This window comes from Moschus berezovskii, chromosome 6 (genome assembly GCF_049115385.1).
Source record: "Moschus berezovskii isolate FMDL1 chromosome 6, NW_MosBer_1.0, whole genome shotgun sequence".
NCBI classification, from domain to species: domain Eukaryota; kingdom Metazoa; phylum Chordata; class Mammalia; order Artiodactyla; family Moschidae; genus Moschus; species Moschus berezovskii.
Window position 1 is genome coordinate 74867035 of NC_142465.1, and position 16189 is coordinate 74883223.

Below are 16189 nucleotides of genomic sequence, written 5' to 3' on the forward strand. Positions count from 1 at the left end.
TAGCGGTCGTAGAGAACCTGCCTTTGGGGAAAGACGTAGATACAAATATCGAATTCCCTACTTACTATGTGACTTTGGACAGATTACTTTACCTATTCGGATTCCTATGGTTCCACAAAAATCTCAGTGCTGTGAGAAATCACCTGAGTCTTGAGTCCCTAACACGCGACACACGGCGGCTATTATTATGAAGGCAAAAAACCCCGCTGAGTCCCCTTTTATCCGAGAGCTGTCTACCATTTCCCACATTACTGTAGCTGAATCCATAGCAAGACCGCAAACAAGGAAGGAAGGAAAGAATTTCAGAGACAGAAACCGCTAAACGAGAAAAGAGGGAATTAAAACGGTGCATGACAGTTCCCACCAAGGGGTGCCAGTTTCCGCGGCTGTCAACCAGTCCGACCAGCCAGGGCTCGAGCAGGACAGTCAGCTCGGTAAGGAACAAAAAGGAGGCAGAGCCGCCGTTTGGACCCTCCCCCTAACGGTCTCCCGGTCGCTGGCCTCAGGCGGCCGCTGGACTCCCGTTTCCGGCCTTTGCAGGACCACAGTTCCCAGCATGCCTTTGGCGGGAAGTCTTTCCCGCTGGATGACTACGAATCCCGACATGCCATTCGGCACTCCAGTAGATTAGATGGAAGAGTGGAATGACCCCGTCGCACGCAGGGAACTGTAGTCCATGTAGCTGGTGGCTCTTAGAGGGGCGGGGAAGAACCGGGTCGCTCTCGTCAGCTGAGGAGAATGATTCATAGAGGAGGGTCAGGAGAGAAGAACAGCTCTGTCTGTGAAAGCCCACTTAAAAGGCTGGACTCTTCTCCGAGGGAGGGAGAGGCAGGGGAGCAAGCAGGGTCTCGGGCCTGACCCCCAACGTCAGGCCGTCCGCCAGGCCTCTACCGAGTACTGGGCCTTGTCAGGGGTGGCGGCTAGGCGCCGGTTGCTGGGGGACCGGTGACGTCGCGGGGTGAAAGTTGAGGGGCGGTGACGTCGGGCCTGCCCGGGCGGAGGCTGGCGGGCTGGAGGCAGAGGGAGGGAGGGAAGGAGGGAAGGAAGGAAGCTGGGAAGAAGCGAGCGAGCGGGGGCGCGAGGCGTTTACCTGGAGGCAGCGGCTTGGGCGCGCAGAGCGGCCGCGGCTCCCCCGCACCTGCGGCCATGGATGAGGAGCGCGCCCTCTACATTGTCCGGGCCGGCGAGGCGGGGGCTATCGAGCGGGTCCTGAGGGATTACAGCGATAAGGTAAAGAGCCCTGGCCCCGGGCGTGCGGTATAGCACCCTTGGGCCGCCCCCCCGGGCTTGCATATCGCATCCCTCCCAACCCCCTCTCTCGCCGGGGATGCGCATTGCTCTTCCCCGAAAACGTTTCCGGCTTGGGCATGCGTGTTTGTGCCCCCAGCCTTTTCTATCCGTGCATCCTGTATCCCCCCTGCCCCCACCCTGGCGCCCACCACTCTGATTCCGGCCCAGCAGCTTGTCCCATGGTCCTCTTCCCAAGCGTGCAAGTCACACCCCCGGAATCCGTGAATGTCCGTCTGTACCCTGTGCCCCACTCTTGTATGCAGAAATGCACACGAGGCTTCCTCACCTGCATAGCATAAAAATACGTGTTTCTTTGCATAAACACGGCCTTTGACATGCTTAAGACGTACCGGCCACGATGGCAGTTCTTTATAGACGTACAGCACTGTACAGTTTTCAAGACCTGATGTCTCATATATGGTCTAACTTGATTCTCAGAATATTTGTAGAGAGTATCATCCTTCCCATTTTCTAGATGAGAAAACCGAGGCACGAGGAACTGAAATCACGCCAAGGTCATGGACCTACTGTGTTGTACCTGGGAGGAGACTAACTCCTAATAATACCTGTTATTTGTATCGCATTATCAGCTTTCCCATCCTTTATCTTATTTAATCTTGACAGCCGTCCTGTGAGGTTTTATCTGCGTTTTGCAATTGAGATTCTAGATCGGTTAAGTAACTTGCCCAAGGTCATACTTCTGAGCTGGGATTCCAACCTAGGTCTTCAAACCATTCATTCTTCTTTCCACTTTACAACTCTACACTAAAAAGGTATCTTCTTTTATATCCCAGTCACTTCTCTGAATGTCTCTTCAAGAACCGTTAGCTCTCCATTACTTTTCCTTCCAGGAATTGTACCAGCTCACTTCAAAGGTGACTTACCACACTTTTATTCTTCCATTTAGAAGACTATTTTATAGAAATGACTGACTTCTGTGAAAACACACCCAGCAGCATGTCACATCCTAGATATAGCATCTTCCTTCCTTTCATTTGCTTCCATTCATAATTTCTCCTGTGTTTGCTATGTGCCCACCACTGCACTAACCTGTGCTTTGCATTATGGAGCTGCCAATATGCCATTTCTGCCCTATGTGGAGAATATCAAAAAATCAGGCAACTTCATTCCCATTTTATCTTCTCAACAGTCCTGTGAGGAAAGTGACGGTATTCCCTGTTTCACAAATGAGAAAATTTAGAATGTTGTTGCCCCAAGTCCACACAATCATTGAGAGATGGGGCTGAAATTTGAATCTAGGTTTTCTGATTACTCTTTTACAGTACTATGCTGCTTTCTTTGGGAGGCTGCATGGATTCAGTTATATTCATATCTTAGCTTCTTCAGTCTCTGATATGCTTTATTGTTGCATATCTGCTTAACTTAGGAGAAATTCATTTAACGCACAGGTGTACATATTGTGGCGATTATGGTTGTCCCTTGGTATCTGCTGGGGATTTGTTCCTTTCCCTTCCTTGTGGATACCAAAATTCATGGATGCTCAACTCCCTTATATAAAATGGCATGTTATTGTTGCTTAGTTGCTAAGTCATGTCCAACTCTTTTGTGACCCCATGGACTATAGCCCACCAGGCTGTTCTGCCCATGGGATTTTCCAGGCACAAATACTGGGGTGGAGTGCCATTTTCTTCTCCAGGGGATCTTCCCAAAACAAGGATTGAACCCACGTCTTCTACACTGGCATGCAGATTGTTTACCGCTGAGCCACCTGAGAAGCCCATAAAATGGCATGTGTGCTTGTGTGCTCAGTCGCTCAGTCATGTCCAACTTGTTGCAGCCCTAAGGACTGTAGCCCACCAGGCTTCTCTGCCCATGGAACTTTCCAGGCAAGAAAACTGAAGTAGGTTGCCATTTCCTACTCCAAAGGGTCTTCCTGACCCAGGAATTGAACCTGCGTCTCTTGTGTCTCCTGCATTGGCAGGCAGATTCTTTACCACTAGCACCACCTGGGAATAACCTATACGCATCCTCCCTTATACTTTGAATCATCTCTGGATTGCTAATAATACAATGGAAATGCTATGTAAATAATTGTAAATGCAGTGTAGATACTATGTAGCTGCTGCTGCTGCTAAGTCACTTCAGTCGTGTCCGACTCTGTGTGACCCCATAGACAGAAGCCCACCAGGCTTCCCTTGCCCATTAATTCAACTTTTGCTTTTTGGAACTTTCTTCAGTTTTGTTTTGTTTTGTTTTCCTTCAAATACTTTTGATCCATGGTTGACTGAATTCATGGATGTGGAACCTGCAGATATGGAAGCCCGACTGTATAATTCATGCAACTTGATTTATAATTGCTTTCCAAAAAAGACTTGAGGCAGCTACAAACAGATTTTCAAAAAAATAAAATGCAACAGAAAATGGCTGTCGTGTTGAATCACCTAGTGTTTATAGGCATTTATATAAAACACTTATTATATCCCAGGTATCCAGCAATAAATAGAAACTTTCTTCTGTGGGAAGGGAGGAGGAAAAATCTTCTACCTGAATCTTATCACCTCCTTCAATATTTCTCCTTCTCTTCACGACTAAAGTAGTTAGAACTCCAGAATTGCTTCCTCCAGTTTATCTCTTCCTTTCCTTGATCTCCCTCCAGGTTAGTTTCATTTACAACTCCTGGCCAAGTGCTATCAGAGCTTAAAGTTCTGAACTTTCACATTGGGAATGGTTTTAAAGTTGTAATGCACAATGTGTATAGTTTTGGGGTGGTATTCTGGGGGCCAGCCTTGAGAATACTGTGGCTTGATGTGAACTGGGTCCGCCAACTCCTTCAGAAAAGGGCTTTCATGTTTAATGCTGATTACAGTAGATCCAGAGAACAAAGAAAATAACTGCATTTCATGTTGGCAGTGGGGCTTTGCCCCTCAAGGGAAGAGGCATTAGAGGCAGATGAAGAAGAAGTAAGGGAAGTAAGATTGCAGTGGTCTGGCAATAAGAATGAGGAGATCAAATTAATTGTCCCACTCTCTGGGAAATGGAATCTGAAATTCCAAAAATGTGCTTGGGTCTACCGTGTGCCTCGTTTTCTTTATCTGGAAAAGTGGATGAGAAATGTTTAGAATGAAGTGATTATGAGGCATTAAAGAGTCTAACCAAGAAGGGAAATGAATGATGTAGAGAGAGAATGATTAGTTTGTTGTTCCCAAAGGAAGCTCAAGTATTGTGGAAAGAAGGTTGAATTTGGAGTCAGATAAATCTTGCTTCAAATCTGCCATTTATTAGTTTCATAACTATGGATAAGTTATTTTAAGCCTGAGTCTCAGTTTCCTTATCTGTAACATAGGGTTCCATCACCTAAGTTATTATGATGTCTAAATTAACTGAAGTATAATACCAAATACTATACAAGGCATCTAGGAGGCATTCTCTAATGATCAAGGTTCTCAAGAGGTCCTGTGGCCAGAGCACAGGCTCTGGATCCAAATTGCCTGAACTCTGATCCCCAATTTACCATCCATGTGGTATAGAACAAGGTACTTAACTTTACTGTCCCTCAGTTCCCTCATCTGCCAAACTCGGATAATAATAGTACCTGCATCATACATTATTGTCAGGATTAAATAAGTTATATGTATAAATCAGAACAGTTTCTGGCACTGAAGAAAAACCCATAGCTGTTAGTTCTAAACAAAAAAAGTCAGGGAGTAACCCTGTGGCATGGAGTTGACGTAGCCTGATTAAAAAAAAAATAGAGAATATACTTCAGTTTTTCTTTTTCCTTGACCCTTGGCACTTATTAATGGCTGGCGAAATACTTTGTACCATGTTTAGAGCAACATTTACCTGTCTGGCTCCAGGTACCATCTTATTTCTACTGTGTTAAAGAGATTCTGATTTTCAAATCTTTTATTCACTGATCTTGTTATCTTGGGGAGAAGGAAGATCTCTCTATACCAGAAAAAAGGAAATTTGCCTGTTTCTTAAGGGCATAATGCAAATTGACTCAGTGTAGGAAAGTATTTTTTAAAAATAGGAAGAGTGATTGCCCTTTTCCTTTCCTCTCAGTTCATCTGTTAGCATGTATTGAGTGCCATGTATCTTATTCTTTTAACAGATTTAGTAGAGATATTGGTTACCTTCATTATGATTATCAACAACAAACAGTGATCTGGGTCCTTGAGGTGCATAAGAGTATCTTAGTTCCTTGAATCCAGGATATTTGAACTAGAAGGAACCTCAAAGATCATTGGGTCCAATACTCTGAATTAATAGGAGAAGAAACTGGTGTAGCATCATCATCAACTATGATGATAACTGGAGAGGTGGTTTGCGGCCATAGAGGCCACCTGGGCATATGATTACCCCTTGGCAAGCTCCAACAGAATTCCATTATGTAAGTATGACAAGTTTATGGCCAAATGAAAGGTAAAAGTTACTTAAGATACAGACAGGTAGGTAGGTCTCTGAGATGAGTCCTCATAAGAGAGGAAAACAGCACTGACAGTAGAGAGGTGTGTGTATGTGCTAGAAGAATCCAATTGATAGGGACCTAATTTGGAGACAGTTCTAGAAATACAGCCTCCACATTTGAATAGGGTGTATGAACATCCTGGACCATGTAAGAGGACATTTTGTTTTATACTTTGAGGTTGAGTTCTGACTCTCTGGGTTCATTCTACAGATTTTTGATGAGGAGCATGTGTAGTGGGCTATTCCTTTGTTATACATGTTCTTATTTCCAGATTGGATTATATAATCTCAGTTACTGGGGTTTAGTTCTGTAAGTAATCTCTGTTCCTAAAAGACAGCACAACACACACACACACACACACACACACACACACACACACAGAGACACCACTCCAGTTAGGTTAATTCCTTTGCATTGGTCCTGTTTGAGGATATCTTTGGAAATCTATGAAATAAATCCTAGTTGTCCAGTGGATCGGTATTTGGCCTGATGCCTCACCGTAGACTGTGCAGTAACAACAGTAGTGTCTACTTACTGAACACCTGCAGTGTGCAAGGTGCTATACACAAAGATAAGGAAACTCCCGACAGATAGTAAAGTTGAATAACTTGACCAGGATCACACTTTCAGTAAACAGTGGGACTGAACTCAAACCAGTGCTTTCTGACTATTGAGCCTAGCCTATTCATGGGATGTGAAACTGGCGGGGGGAGTCCTCAAGATCTGGATGTGTTACTGAGCTGTTACTAACTTACTTGGTCTCTAAAGTTTTACTGTTCAGTTCATATTTGACTTGTTGCTCCTGTACATCTGGAAATTAAGCATATAAAGAAGGTGAAGTGGTTGACTGTTGGCCAGCAGTTCTAGAAAGGCATTTGCCAGAAGTGCTGGATCCCTTTCCCTTCCCTTTCAGCCTTAAAAAAGGGAGAGGACAAAAGTTGTGGTGTGCAGTGCTTCGTTGCTCAGTGTTGTCCAATGCTTTTCGACCCCCTGGGCTGCAGCCCACCAGGCTCCTCTGTCCATGGGTTTTCTCCAGGCAAGAATACTGGAGTGGATTGCCATGCCTTCCTCTAGGGGGTCTTCCAACCCTGGATTTGAACCCAGGTCTCCTGCCGGCAGATTCTTTCCTGTCTGAGCCACCAGGGAAGCCTGGTACAGAATAGGTTAGGTATGGATAAGAGAAGCCTGCCTTAGAGCAGTCAATATCTTTGAATCCAAACAACCTTCGGGGTCTGAGTTTCTGAATAGATTGGCATATTCTAAATTCAATTTATTGCCTCACAACACCAGTATTTTTGCTAATTAAATTAAGTCCTCATGCTAGTTGGACAGGGCTTTTGAAAGCTTTTCTTCCTCCCTTCCTTCTTCCCTTCTTTTCTTTCTTTTTTAATATTGTAGTTTTATCACAGGATCAACTTTACATTTAAAAAGCAAAAGAAAAATTAGTCCTTGGTACTATTCTAAATGATCACCTTAAAAGATGTAATTCTATGTAGAAACCTTTTAAAAAATATATTTAAATAACTTAGTAAGGGTCTTTCTAAAAGATGATTTATTTTTCTGTTTCCTTACCACAAATGCAAAAAAAAAAAAGTTTAGGAGGACTATTATATTGGCAAGTAGGTACATTTAATTCCAGATAATGTATGGAATTAATATTTCACATATGATGGCAAAAATTAAGCTTTCTTAGTCCTTTTTTCATTTGTAGTGAACCTTTACTAGGCTTCAGTTTAGAACCAACAGAACAGTCTACTGATTCTTTATCTTTTATTCAGTGTTAGTTTTTACTAAACCTTGGGTCTGTAAATTTCTAAGTTAAAGCTTTTGTTCTTCCTTCCTTTTCTTCTTTCTTGTTTGTTCATTAATTCATTTACCTGTTAATTTTTTTTCTTTTAATAATAAAAACAATATCAACAAGTTTTGTCAAAGGAACCACCAGAAATTCTACCAACCCTGTATAGTTTTTATTTTTGCATTTTTAACACTCAAGCTTTTTTGTTTGAATGCATCCATCCATACATTGATATAGGTACTGTCATCATAGACATACAATTTGATATTTTACTATTTTTACAGTTATTGTGATAAAATAATTTTCCGTGTTGTTACAGAACTTTTGAGCCATCTTTAAAAAAACTGCAGTATGATAATGTTTCAGATATTCAGGTTGTCTCTTTTTTTCTTTCGTAACATTTGATAACACTGCAGTGAATATAATTTTTCTCTCTGGATGATTTCATTAGGATAAATTTCTAGGAGTGGACGTTCTGGGTCAAAGGATATGAATATTTTTATGGTTGCTATTATATGTTGCCAAATCACTTTCGTTTTTGAAGACGGTGTCAATTTATACTGCCTCCAGCAATATTACACATGGATTACTGAAGCCCATTTCTCAGAGAGCTTTATGTCCTCAGCCTTGTTCTCCTTTGATCTGGTCTGTAGGCCACTGTTCAAAATATTCTTCCAGAATAAACTACTGTTTACACATCCTTCAGAGTCTTCCCCTGGTGGCCTGTCACCTTTATGTCAGTTCAGGTATAAATTTTTAAATCCAAGCCCTCACCATCTGACATCCATTTTAATTGTTTTGCAAACCATATGTGAGGCAGCTTCTCTTTAGGTTTCCTCAGATGGCCCTTCTCTATTGCCTCTAAGTCCTCCCTCTGACTATTTTGTACTTCAGAACTGCTTCTCTGTCAACATTTCTCAATCTCATTTAATTTCAAAAATCGCTTCTTCTACAAAGCTGTCATGCAGAACCACCTGTAATGATAATATTTTTAGTACCTACTGTACTTAACTCTAGGTAGGTTGCCAATAAATGTTTGTCAATGTTGCCATTGAGAAATACAAAGGAAAGGCAGAGAGATGTTCAGTAAAGGTTTTTTTAAAAGGAAAACTTAGAGGATTCTTAAGCGCACTTGGCTCTCTTGAATAAAACTTGAGAAGAGAATGAGGAACTTTATGCTCTATTTTTGGGGGTACTGCCACTCTCTGACAGTGGACAACTTATTCCATTCTCTGTTTCAGCTACAGAGAAAAAATAGTGTTGCCAGTCATTTCAGGAGAGTCACGACCCTCCTTTTTCTTTCAGTTATTTTTTTCTCAATATCGTTGGCATCATCATCTGGCATCATCATCATTATCATCTTATGATAATCATCCTAATGCTAACTGAGTGTTTACTTGTGCCGGGCACTCAGATGGTACATTATATGCCTTATCTGTTTTAACACTCACAGCAGCTTTGTGAAGGAGGCACCCCTCTTTTCACATGGGAAATACAGTTATAATTTGTTACTTGCTTAACTAATAAGTGGTGGAACCATGGTTTAAACTCTCGTTCTTATAGAATTACTGTCCTTCCCTATCTATGATTCTCTGATGGTTTCTTATTGCATTTGATAAAGTACAAGCTCCTCAACAACATTGGAAGATCCTTCCAAATCTCTGTCCAGTCTACTTTCCCATTCTTATCTTTCTCCACTCCTGTCATCTTCTAACATGTGTCCTGTGTTTCATTCCAACAGAGCTGCTTATTTCACAAATATATCATACCATTTCACACATGAGCCTTTATTTCCGTCCCTAGAATGCTTTCATTTGCCTCCTGGCAAACTCCTATTCATCCCTCAAGATGGAGCTCAAATGCTCTATACTCTATGCAAAGCATTCTAGATTTCCCTGGGCGGTTTGTGGCTTGGTACTCTGTTGTTTTCTGTATATATTTTTGCTTTCGTCTTTTTGTACTGCTTTATAGTTATTTGCTTACTTCTCTTTTTCTTTAGTAAGAATATTGAGGTGATTTGGGAAGACAACTTTTTTTATAGACATCAGATATTTTTTAACATAGCCAAAATGAAAAATCTGTATATTTAAAATGACATTGTTTCCCTTTTTTCCCTCTTCAGCATAGGGCTACTTTCAAATTTGAATCAACAGATGAAGATAAAAGAAAGGTAAGCCTTGGTCTTACTTTGTGTGGTGTGTGTGTCTATATGTATTTTCATTCATGGCTTTGTAACAGTGGACTTGATTTCATCTGATGGTTTAGTTTTCAGTTTCCCTTGAGTTTGGTTTTAGGAACTCTGAGAAGAAAGACAAGTGCCAGGTTTAGTATGAATTACACACAACACCCTCCTGCTCCATCCCCATAGGACCATTACACTTGCATAAATCAGGGGAGTGGGAAGGGTTCAGAGGGGGTCCTCCGCCATATCTTCTCCTCTGCAGAGATTGGCTTTGTTTGATGGCAGGATTGCAGGCGGCCAAAAATTGCTAATTGCTATTGTAAAGCCAAGCTTGGCTTTGGGTTAAGTTTTGGGGAAACAGCTATTGATGCTACTGTGCCTCAACCACATACTGTTCTCTGTGCTGGCAGCTTTTTTTGTAGCCAGCAGTCGTCTTGGTCACTGACTTCACGGGTAAAGAGGAAAATGGGATCAAGAGGCTCATCACTAGAGGAGTTATTATAAGAGAGGGTACATCAGCGATCAGACCATGAAATGTCACACTGGCCTGTTGGGGTAGCTTATGGTTGCTTTACTTAGTTGATTAGAACATGATGTTCAAGGAGAAGCTCACCAGTTCTGCCTTAGTGTTTCCTGGGCCCTGTACTTCTATCCTTGGGCTTACAAACAGTAAGACCAGATGAGAGAGCATGACTGAATCCATGTAAACCCATGATTGCTGCTGGAAAAGTAGCTTAAGTCCAGTGCTTTGCTGGTAATGGTTTGATCATACCTTGAAATCATCCCTCTCTTCACGTCTACCCTCATATTTAATGTCGACATCCTGCTTATTTTGCCTCTTAAGATTTCTCCATACATTGCCTCCTTAATCCTAGCCCTTGTTCATACCTTCATCTGGACTACAGTACCAGTTTCCTAACTGTTCATTCTTTTTCCAGTTATGTGCCCTTCCAGTCCATTGTCCACAATTCTGTAACAACAATCTGATTGTGTCACTCCCAACCTTGAAACCCTTGAGTGACTTTCTTTGTCTATAGGATAAAGTCCAAGCTTCTTATCATGACCTCGATGCTCAGTGATCTGAAGTTTGCCTACTTTTGCAGCCTGTTGCTTACTTCTGTCCCTTGTAATTTATGCTCTCGCAACATGAAATGTTTCCAGTTACATACACATCACTGCTGTTTCCTACTTCCTATATTTGCATGTGTTGTTTTCTGCCTGGAATACCCTCTTGTATATTTCTTCCCCCTTTCACCTGTTTAATTCTTACTCAGCTCTAGGAGCTTCTCCTTCAGGAAACCTCCTCTGGAGTTCCAATTAGGGTGAAATGCCCCTTTTCAGTATTCCTATGAAACTTTATGTAAATCTTTAATCCTATGCTTATTATTTGTTTCTTAATTTTATACGTGTGTGTGTTTCTCATTGTTAGACTCTGTGAACTCCCTGAAGACAGATGCTATAATAATATTTATCTTTATATCCTTGGCATCTAGAATGCCCAGCACAGAATAGGTACTCGAAAAGTTTTATTGAATGAGTGACAAGGAGTATAAACTTTGGAAGTTAAAAGATTTACTCTGATTTTCTTTTGCATTTAAACAATGTAAACAAGACTAGAATACCTTTTAGAACAGGGTTCTCAGCCAGGAATATGCTATTTGGGGAGCTTTTTCAACAGGCCTGCTCAGGCCCCATCGCTGTTTACTGAGTCAGAATTTGAGGGATGGAATCCAGGCATGTGCATTTTGATAAACGGTCTTCAGGAAATAAGTACCTTACTCACTTGGTGGGAGTAGAAATTAACACAAGTCCCTGTGTAATAAAAGCTAGTTATAGCTACTAAAATTACAGATGCATTTTGCCCTTTGACCAAACAATGTCTCTTTTAGATCTATTCTGTGGATAGATTGAAATAAAATAAGCAGAGTTTCTCATTGAAGCATTGTACATAATAGCAGATGATTGGAAACAAATCCTCCAGGAATCAGGGAATATTTGTAGAAACTTATAGAGATTCACATAATGGGATACTGCACTGTGGTAAAACGGAGAGGGAGGAGAGAGACTATTATGTGCTAATGGGAGAGATGGTCAAGTGAGAAGAAAAAATAACCAGGTGTTAAAAAAAGAATATATACATTTTTTGGGTATTCAGGCTAGGAAGGCAGCTGCTGTTTAGTTTAGTTGGGAGAATCCATACTATATCCATAGATTTGTGGTACCCTGTGGATATGACACTAGAATCTTTGACAGTGCTTTCACTAGTCAAAGTAAGTGCATAAAGACAGAGATTTCCCTGCCTCCATATGCCTTTCAGTTAAGGAAAGAAAAATTCCCACACAGTTGCTAGTAAAGCATGTTTATTTCCTGTAGGGTAGTAGCAAAACTTAACATTTTCAAAATATTGTCTTTTACTGCCTTTTAGATTTTTGGTAACCATAACTACTGTACTGGTGTTAATTTTGATTTAGTGTATAGATCGCTGCTTCCTGGGAGGTCTAATATAAACAAATGTCATTAGGGACCTAGCTAGGTAATTTTCATTAACGTAAAAACATTGGGAAACGAAACTATTTCAGTCTCCAAAGGTTAAAACCATTAGTGACTCTTTCATGCCTAAGGCCCATAAAGACTTTGAAATCAAAATTATTGGACTTCTCTTGGAGAAGGAAATGGCAACCCACTCCAGTGTTCTTGCCTGGAGAATCCCAGGGACGGGGGAGCCTGGTGGGCTTCCGTATATGGGGTCACACAGAGTCGGACACGACTGAAGTGACTTAGCAACAGCAAAGGATCTGAATCCTAACAGCTTTTTAAGTTCTTGGTGTAGAGAGACATGGAAAAATAGGCATGTCTCCCCATTAAACCCAATCTTAAAATAGGAGGAACTCAAATTACCATCCAATTTGCTTTCCTGCTCTAGTTCTCTTTTTCTCTTTCCTAGACATGTCTCTGGAGCCTTCTACCAGTTTGTTGGTAACAGCATCACCCCTTTCCATAAACTATAGCTGCTGTTGCTCTGAAAAACACACCTCTCTTATGTGAAACGTTATGACAACCAATAAGTAGATGTAAGGGAACAGAGCCTTTCAAAAAATAAAACTTGATTATGTGAACTTTTAGGAATTGGTTATAAAGTAATGATCCTTAGACCTAATTCCTAACATTTGTGTAGCATTTTGCATTTCTATAAAGATTTGCTTTTCAGTAGTAAAGTACTAGTGTTATAAGTATAGAGAGAATATCACCATACCAGTTTTATGGATAAGAAAACTGAGGCTCATGTTAATGACAACTTGTTAACACTCACATCACTAGTAAGTGGTGGAGCCTCAAGCAGAGAACAGATTTTCTTGCTCTTATGTGCAGCTCCTTCACTGCTTAGTGCTCCATGGCTCCCACTCATTACCACTTGAGGTGTATTTCAGAAGGTTTGAAATTATGACTCAGTACGTTGTTTTATCTCTTAAACCTTGAGACACCATTTAGTCAACTAGACTTTAGACTTAAATCAGAAAATATCAAAGGAAATTACCAACTAGGAGTGCTTAAATTTTTCCAGAGAAGTAAAGACAGACACATTTCTGATGTTTGTGCATAGAATGCAAATAGTTCCAGGTGCATGTGGCTCATGATATATTTGGGTGTAAGCACCTGTGCTTACTGAAGCATTTACTTTACATCTTCTCTACCTAAATAGATGGCTATGACTATATACCAACACATAAACAAATGTATCATGCAAATATGTAGGATGGAGGAAGGTATGATGAATAATCTAAAATTTTACACCTTAAGGAAATGAAAACTCTTATATTGGTTTCTGAAGCACAGCTGATCTCAAGGCCAATAAAGAGAACTAATTGCAATAAATATTGAAAAATACCTATTGTAAAATGATTAAAAGAATTGCAGCTCTTTCACCTATAAGAATACAACCATATCAAATGAAGAAAACTTCAGTTGTTGTCTGAGATAAACTTTTAGGTATTTAGTTATTTTCCTCAAAAGAATCAAGTTCAGTTCAGTCACTCAGTCATGTCCGACTCTGTGCAACCCCATGAATCACAGCACGCCAGGCCTCCCTGTCCATCACCAACTCCCGGAGTTCACTCAAACTCATGTCCATCAAGTTGGTGATGCCATCCAGCCATCTCATTCTCTGTCGTCCCCGTCTCCTCCCGCCCCCAATACTTCCCAGCATCAGAGTCTTTTCCAGTGAGTCAACTCGTCGTATGAGGTGGAGTTTCAGCTTTAGCATCAGTCCTTCCAATGAACACCCAGGACTGCTCTCCTTTAGAATGGACTGGTTGGATCTCCTTGCAGTATAAGGGACTCTCAAGAGTCTTCTCCAACACCACAGTTCAAAAGCATCAATTCTTCGGCGATCAGCCTTCTTCACAGTCCAACTCTCACATCCATACATGACCACGGGAAAAACCATAGCCTTGACTAGACGGACCTTTGTTGGCAAACTAATGTCTCTGCTTTTAATATACTATCTAGGTTGGTCATAACTTTCCTTCCAAGGAGTAAGCGTCTTTTAATTTCATGGCTGCAATCAGCATCTGCAGTGATTTTGGAGCCCCCAAAAAATAAAGTCTGACACTGTTTCCTCTGTTTCCCCATCTATTTCCCATGAAGTGATGGGACCAGATGCCATGATATTAGTTTTCTGAATGTTGAGCTTCAAACCAACTTTTTCACTCTCCTCTTTCACTTTCATCAAGAGGCTTTTTGTTCCTCTTCACTTTCTGCAATAAGGGTGGTGTCATCTGCATATCTGAGGTTATTGATATTTCTCCTGGCAATCTTGATTCCAGCTTGTGCTTCTTCCAGCCCAGAGTTCCTCATGATGTACTCTGCATATAAGTTAAATAAGCAAGGTGACAAAGTACAACCTTGATGTACTCCTTTTCCTATTTGGAACCAGTCTGTTGTTCCATGTACAGTTCTGACTGTTGCTTCCTGAACTGCATACAGGTTTCTGAAGAGGCAGGTCAGGTGGTCTGGCATTCCCATCTCTTTCAGAATGTTCCACAGTTTATTGTGATCCACACAGTCAAAGGCTTTGGCATAGTCAATGAAGCAGAAATAGATGGTTTTCTGGAACTCTCTTGCTTTCTCCATGATCCAGCAGATGTTGGCAATTTGATCTCTGGTGCCTCTGCCTTTTCTAAAACCTGCTTGAACATCTGGAAGTTCACGGTTCACATATTGCTGAAGCCTGGCTTGGAGAATTTTGAGCATGACTTTACTAGCGTGTGAGATGAGTGCAATTGTGCGGTAATTTGAGCATTCTTTGGTATTGCCTTTCTTTGGGATTGGAATGAAGACTGACCTTTTCTAGAATCAAGTTAAAAATAGTTAAATTTCAAGCATTTATTTCATTAACTTCAAACTGACATAGGTATGTTCATATATCTGTGAAGGTATAGGGTAGTTACTAAGTTGAGAACTCTTTGAGGACAAAAATTCTCGCTTAGTTTTCTTTGTACTTTCAGTCCTTGGCACTGCATGTGGCACAAAATAGGCACCTACAATACATGCCCATTAAGTGAATAAAGGGGATTGGAGATTAAGTGGAAACCAGAATTCTTATGATTTGTACATATGGTTTGGTTTTGAGTTTGATATTTTCTTAAGTAGGCAGCAGGTTCTCAAGCACTTTTCATACTGTTGTTTACTGAAAATGCAGAATACAAAAATATTCACAGTGTGATCACAACCATGTAAAACAATAAAAAGTACACAAAGAAAAATGTCTACAATGAAATTCACTAAATAGTGGCTTTGTATTATTACTATGGATGATATTTTCATTTCTCTTTTCTGTATTTTAAACTTTTTCATTGCAGTAGATCAGATATAAGAATATGATTATAATATTTGTAATAATATATTCTTTCAGAGTTATGTGATTCGGGATGTTAAGCAAAGACCAATATTTTTTTAATCATTTACTCTCTGTAAAATTGGCCCTTTGTGATTATCTTACATACTCTTTTTTGGGGAACATAAAAATGTTATTAGATTTGGAGATAGTATTCCTTGTGGAATTAGTTTATGGAGTGAAATAAATTTATTTGAACACAAAAGTCCATTCTACCATTTGAAATATTTCTTCTTTTTTCCACAAAGTTGGATGTACTTGGCATATTAGTAGAGATCTCTGTAGTCCACAAATATTTTTTCAGTAATTCCTGTGTGCCAGGTCCTGTGTTAGGCCTTGGTTCCTAAGTTGGCTATTTTCCTATGGTGTTTGGTTTGGCATTTCTCAGCTACAGATGCATACTGAGGGTTGTCATTGTGGACTATAGAAAATGAATGGGTAATTTTCCATATTAGAGTCCCCCAAGGAAAATGTGCCAAGATAGAACCATCAGTTGTATACTGTGAATCCGTGCTTAGGGATGGCTTGAGGCATGAATGCTTGTTCTAAAAGCCTTTTACATTTAGAATAGTCATTTGAAATTGTTAAACTCCAATT

General features: G+C 40.7%; 1 protein-coding gene across 5 annotated transcripts in view; it reads left to right on the forward strand.

Moving 5' to 3' along the window:
- Positions 1 to 681: 681 nt before the first annotated feature.
- RIC8B (RIC8 guanine nucleotide exchange factor B) overlaps positions 682 to 16189 on the forward strand; it is a 111733-nt gene continuing 96225 nt past the window's right edge. For 4 of the 5 annotated variants that reach the window (XR_008681710.2, XR_008681711.2, XR_008681712.2 and 1 more), the window contains exons 1-2: positions 682 to 1230; positions 9640 to 9687. Coding sequence is in view for 2 of the 5 variants with exons in the window: in XM_055394258.2 (XP_055250233.1) it covers positions 1147 to 1230; positions 9640 to 9687 (132 nt within the window). In the remaining 3 variants the exon portion in view is untranslated. The remainder of the gene's footprint in view (positions 1231 to 9639; positions 9688 to 16189) is intronic. The other variant, XM_055394259.2, reaches the window with a different exon arrangement.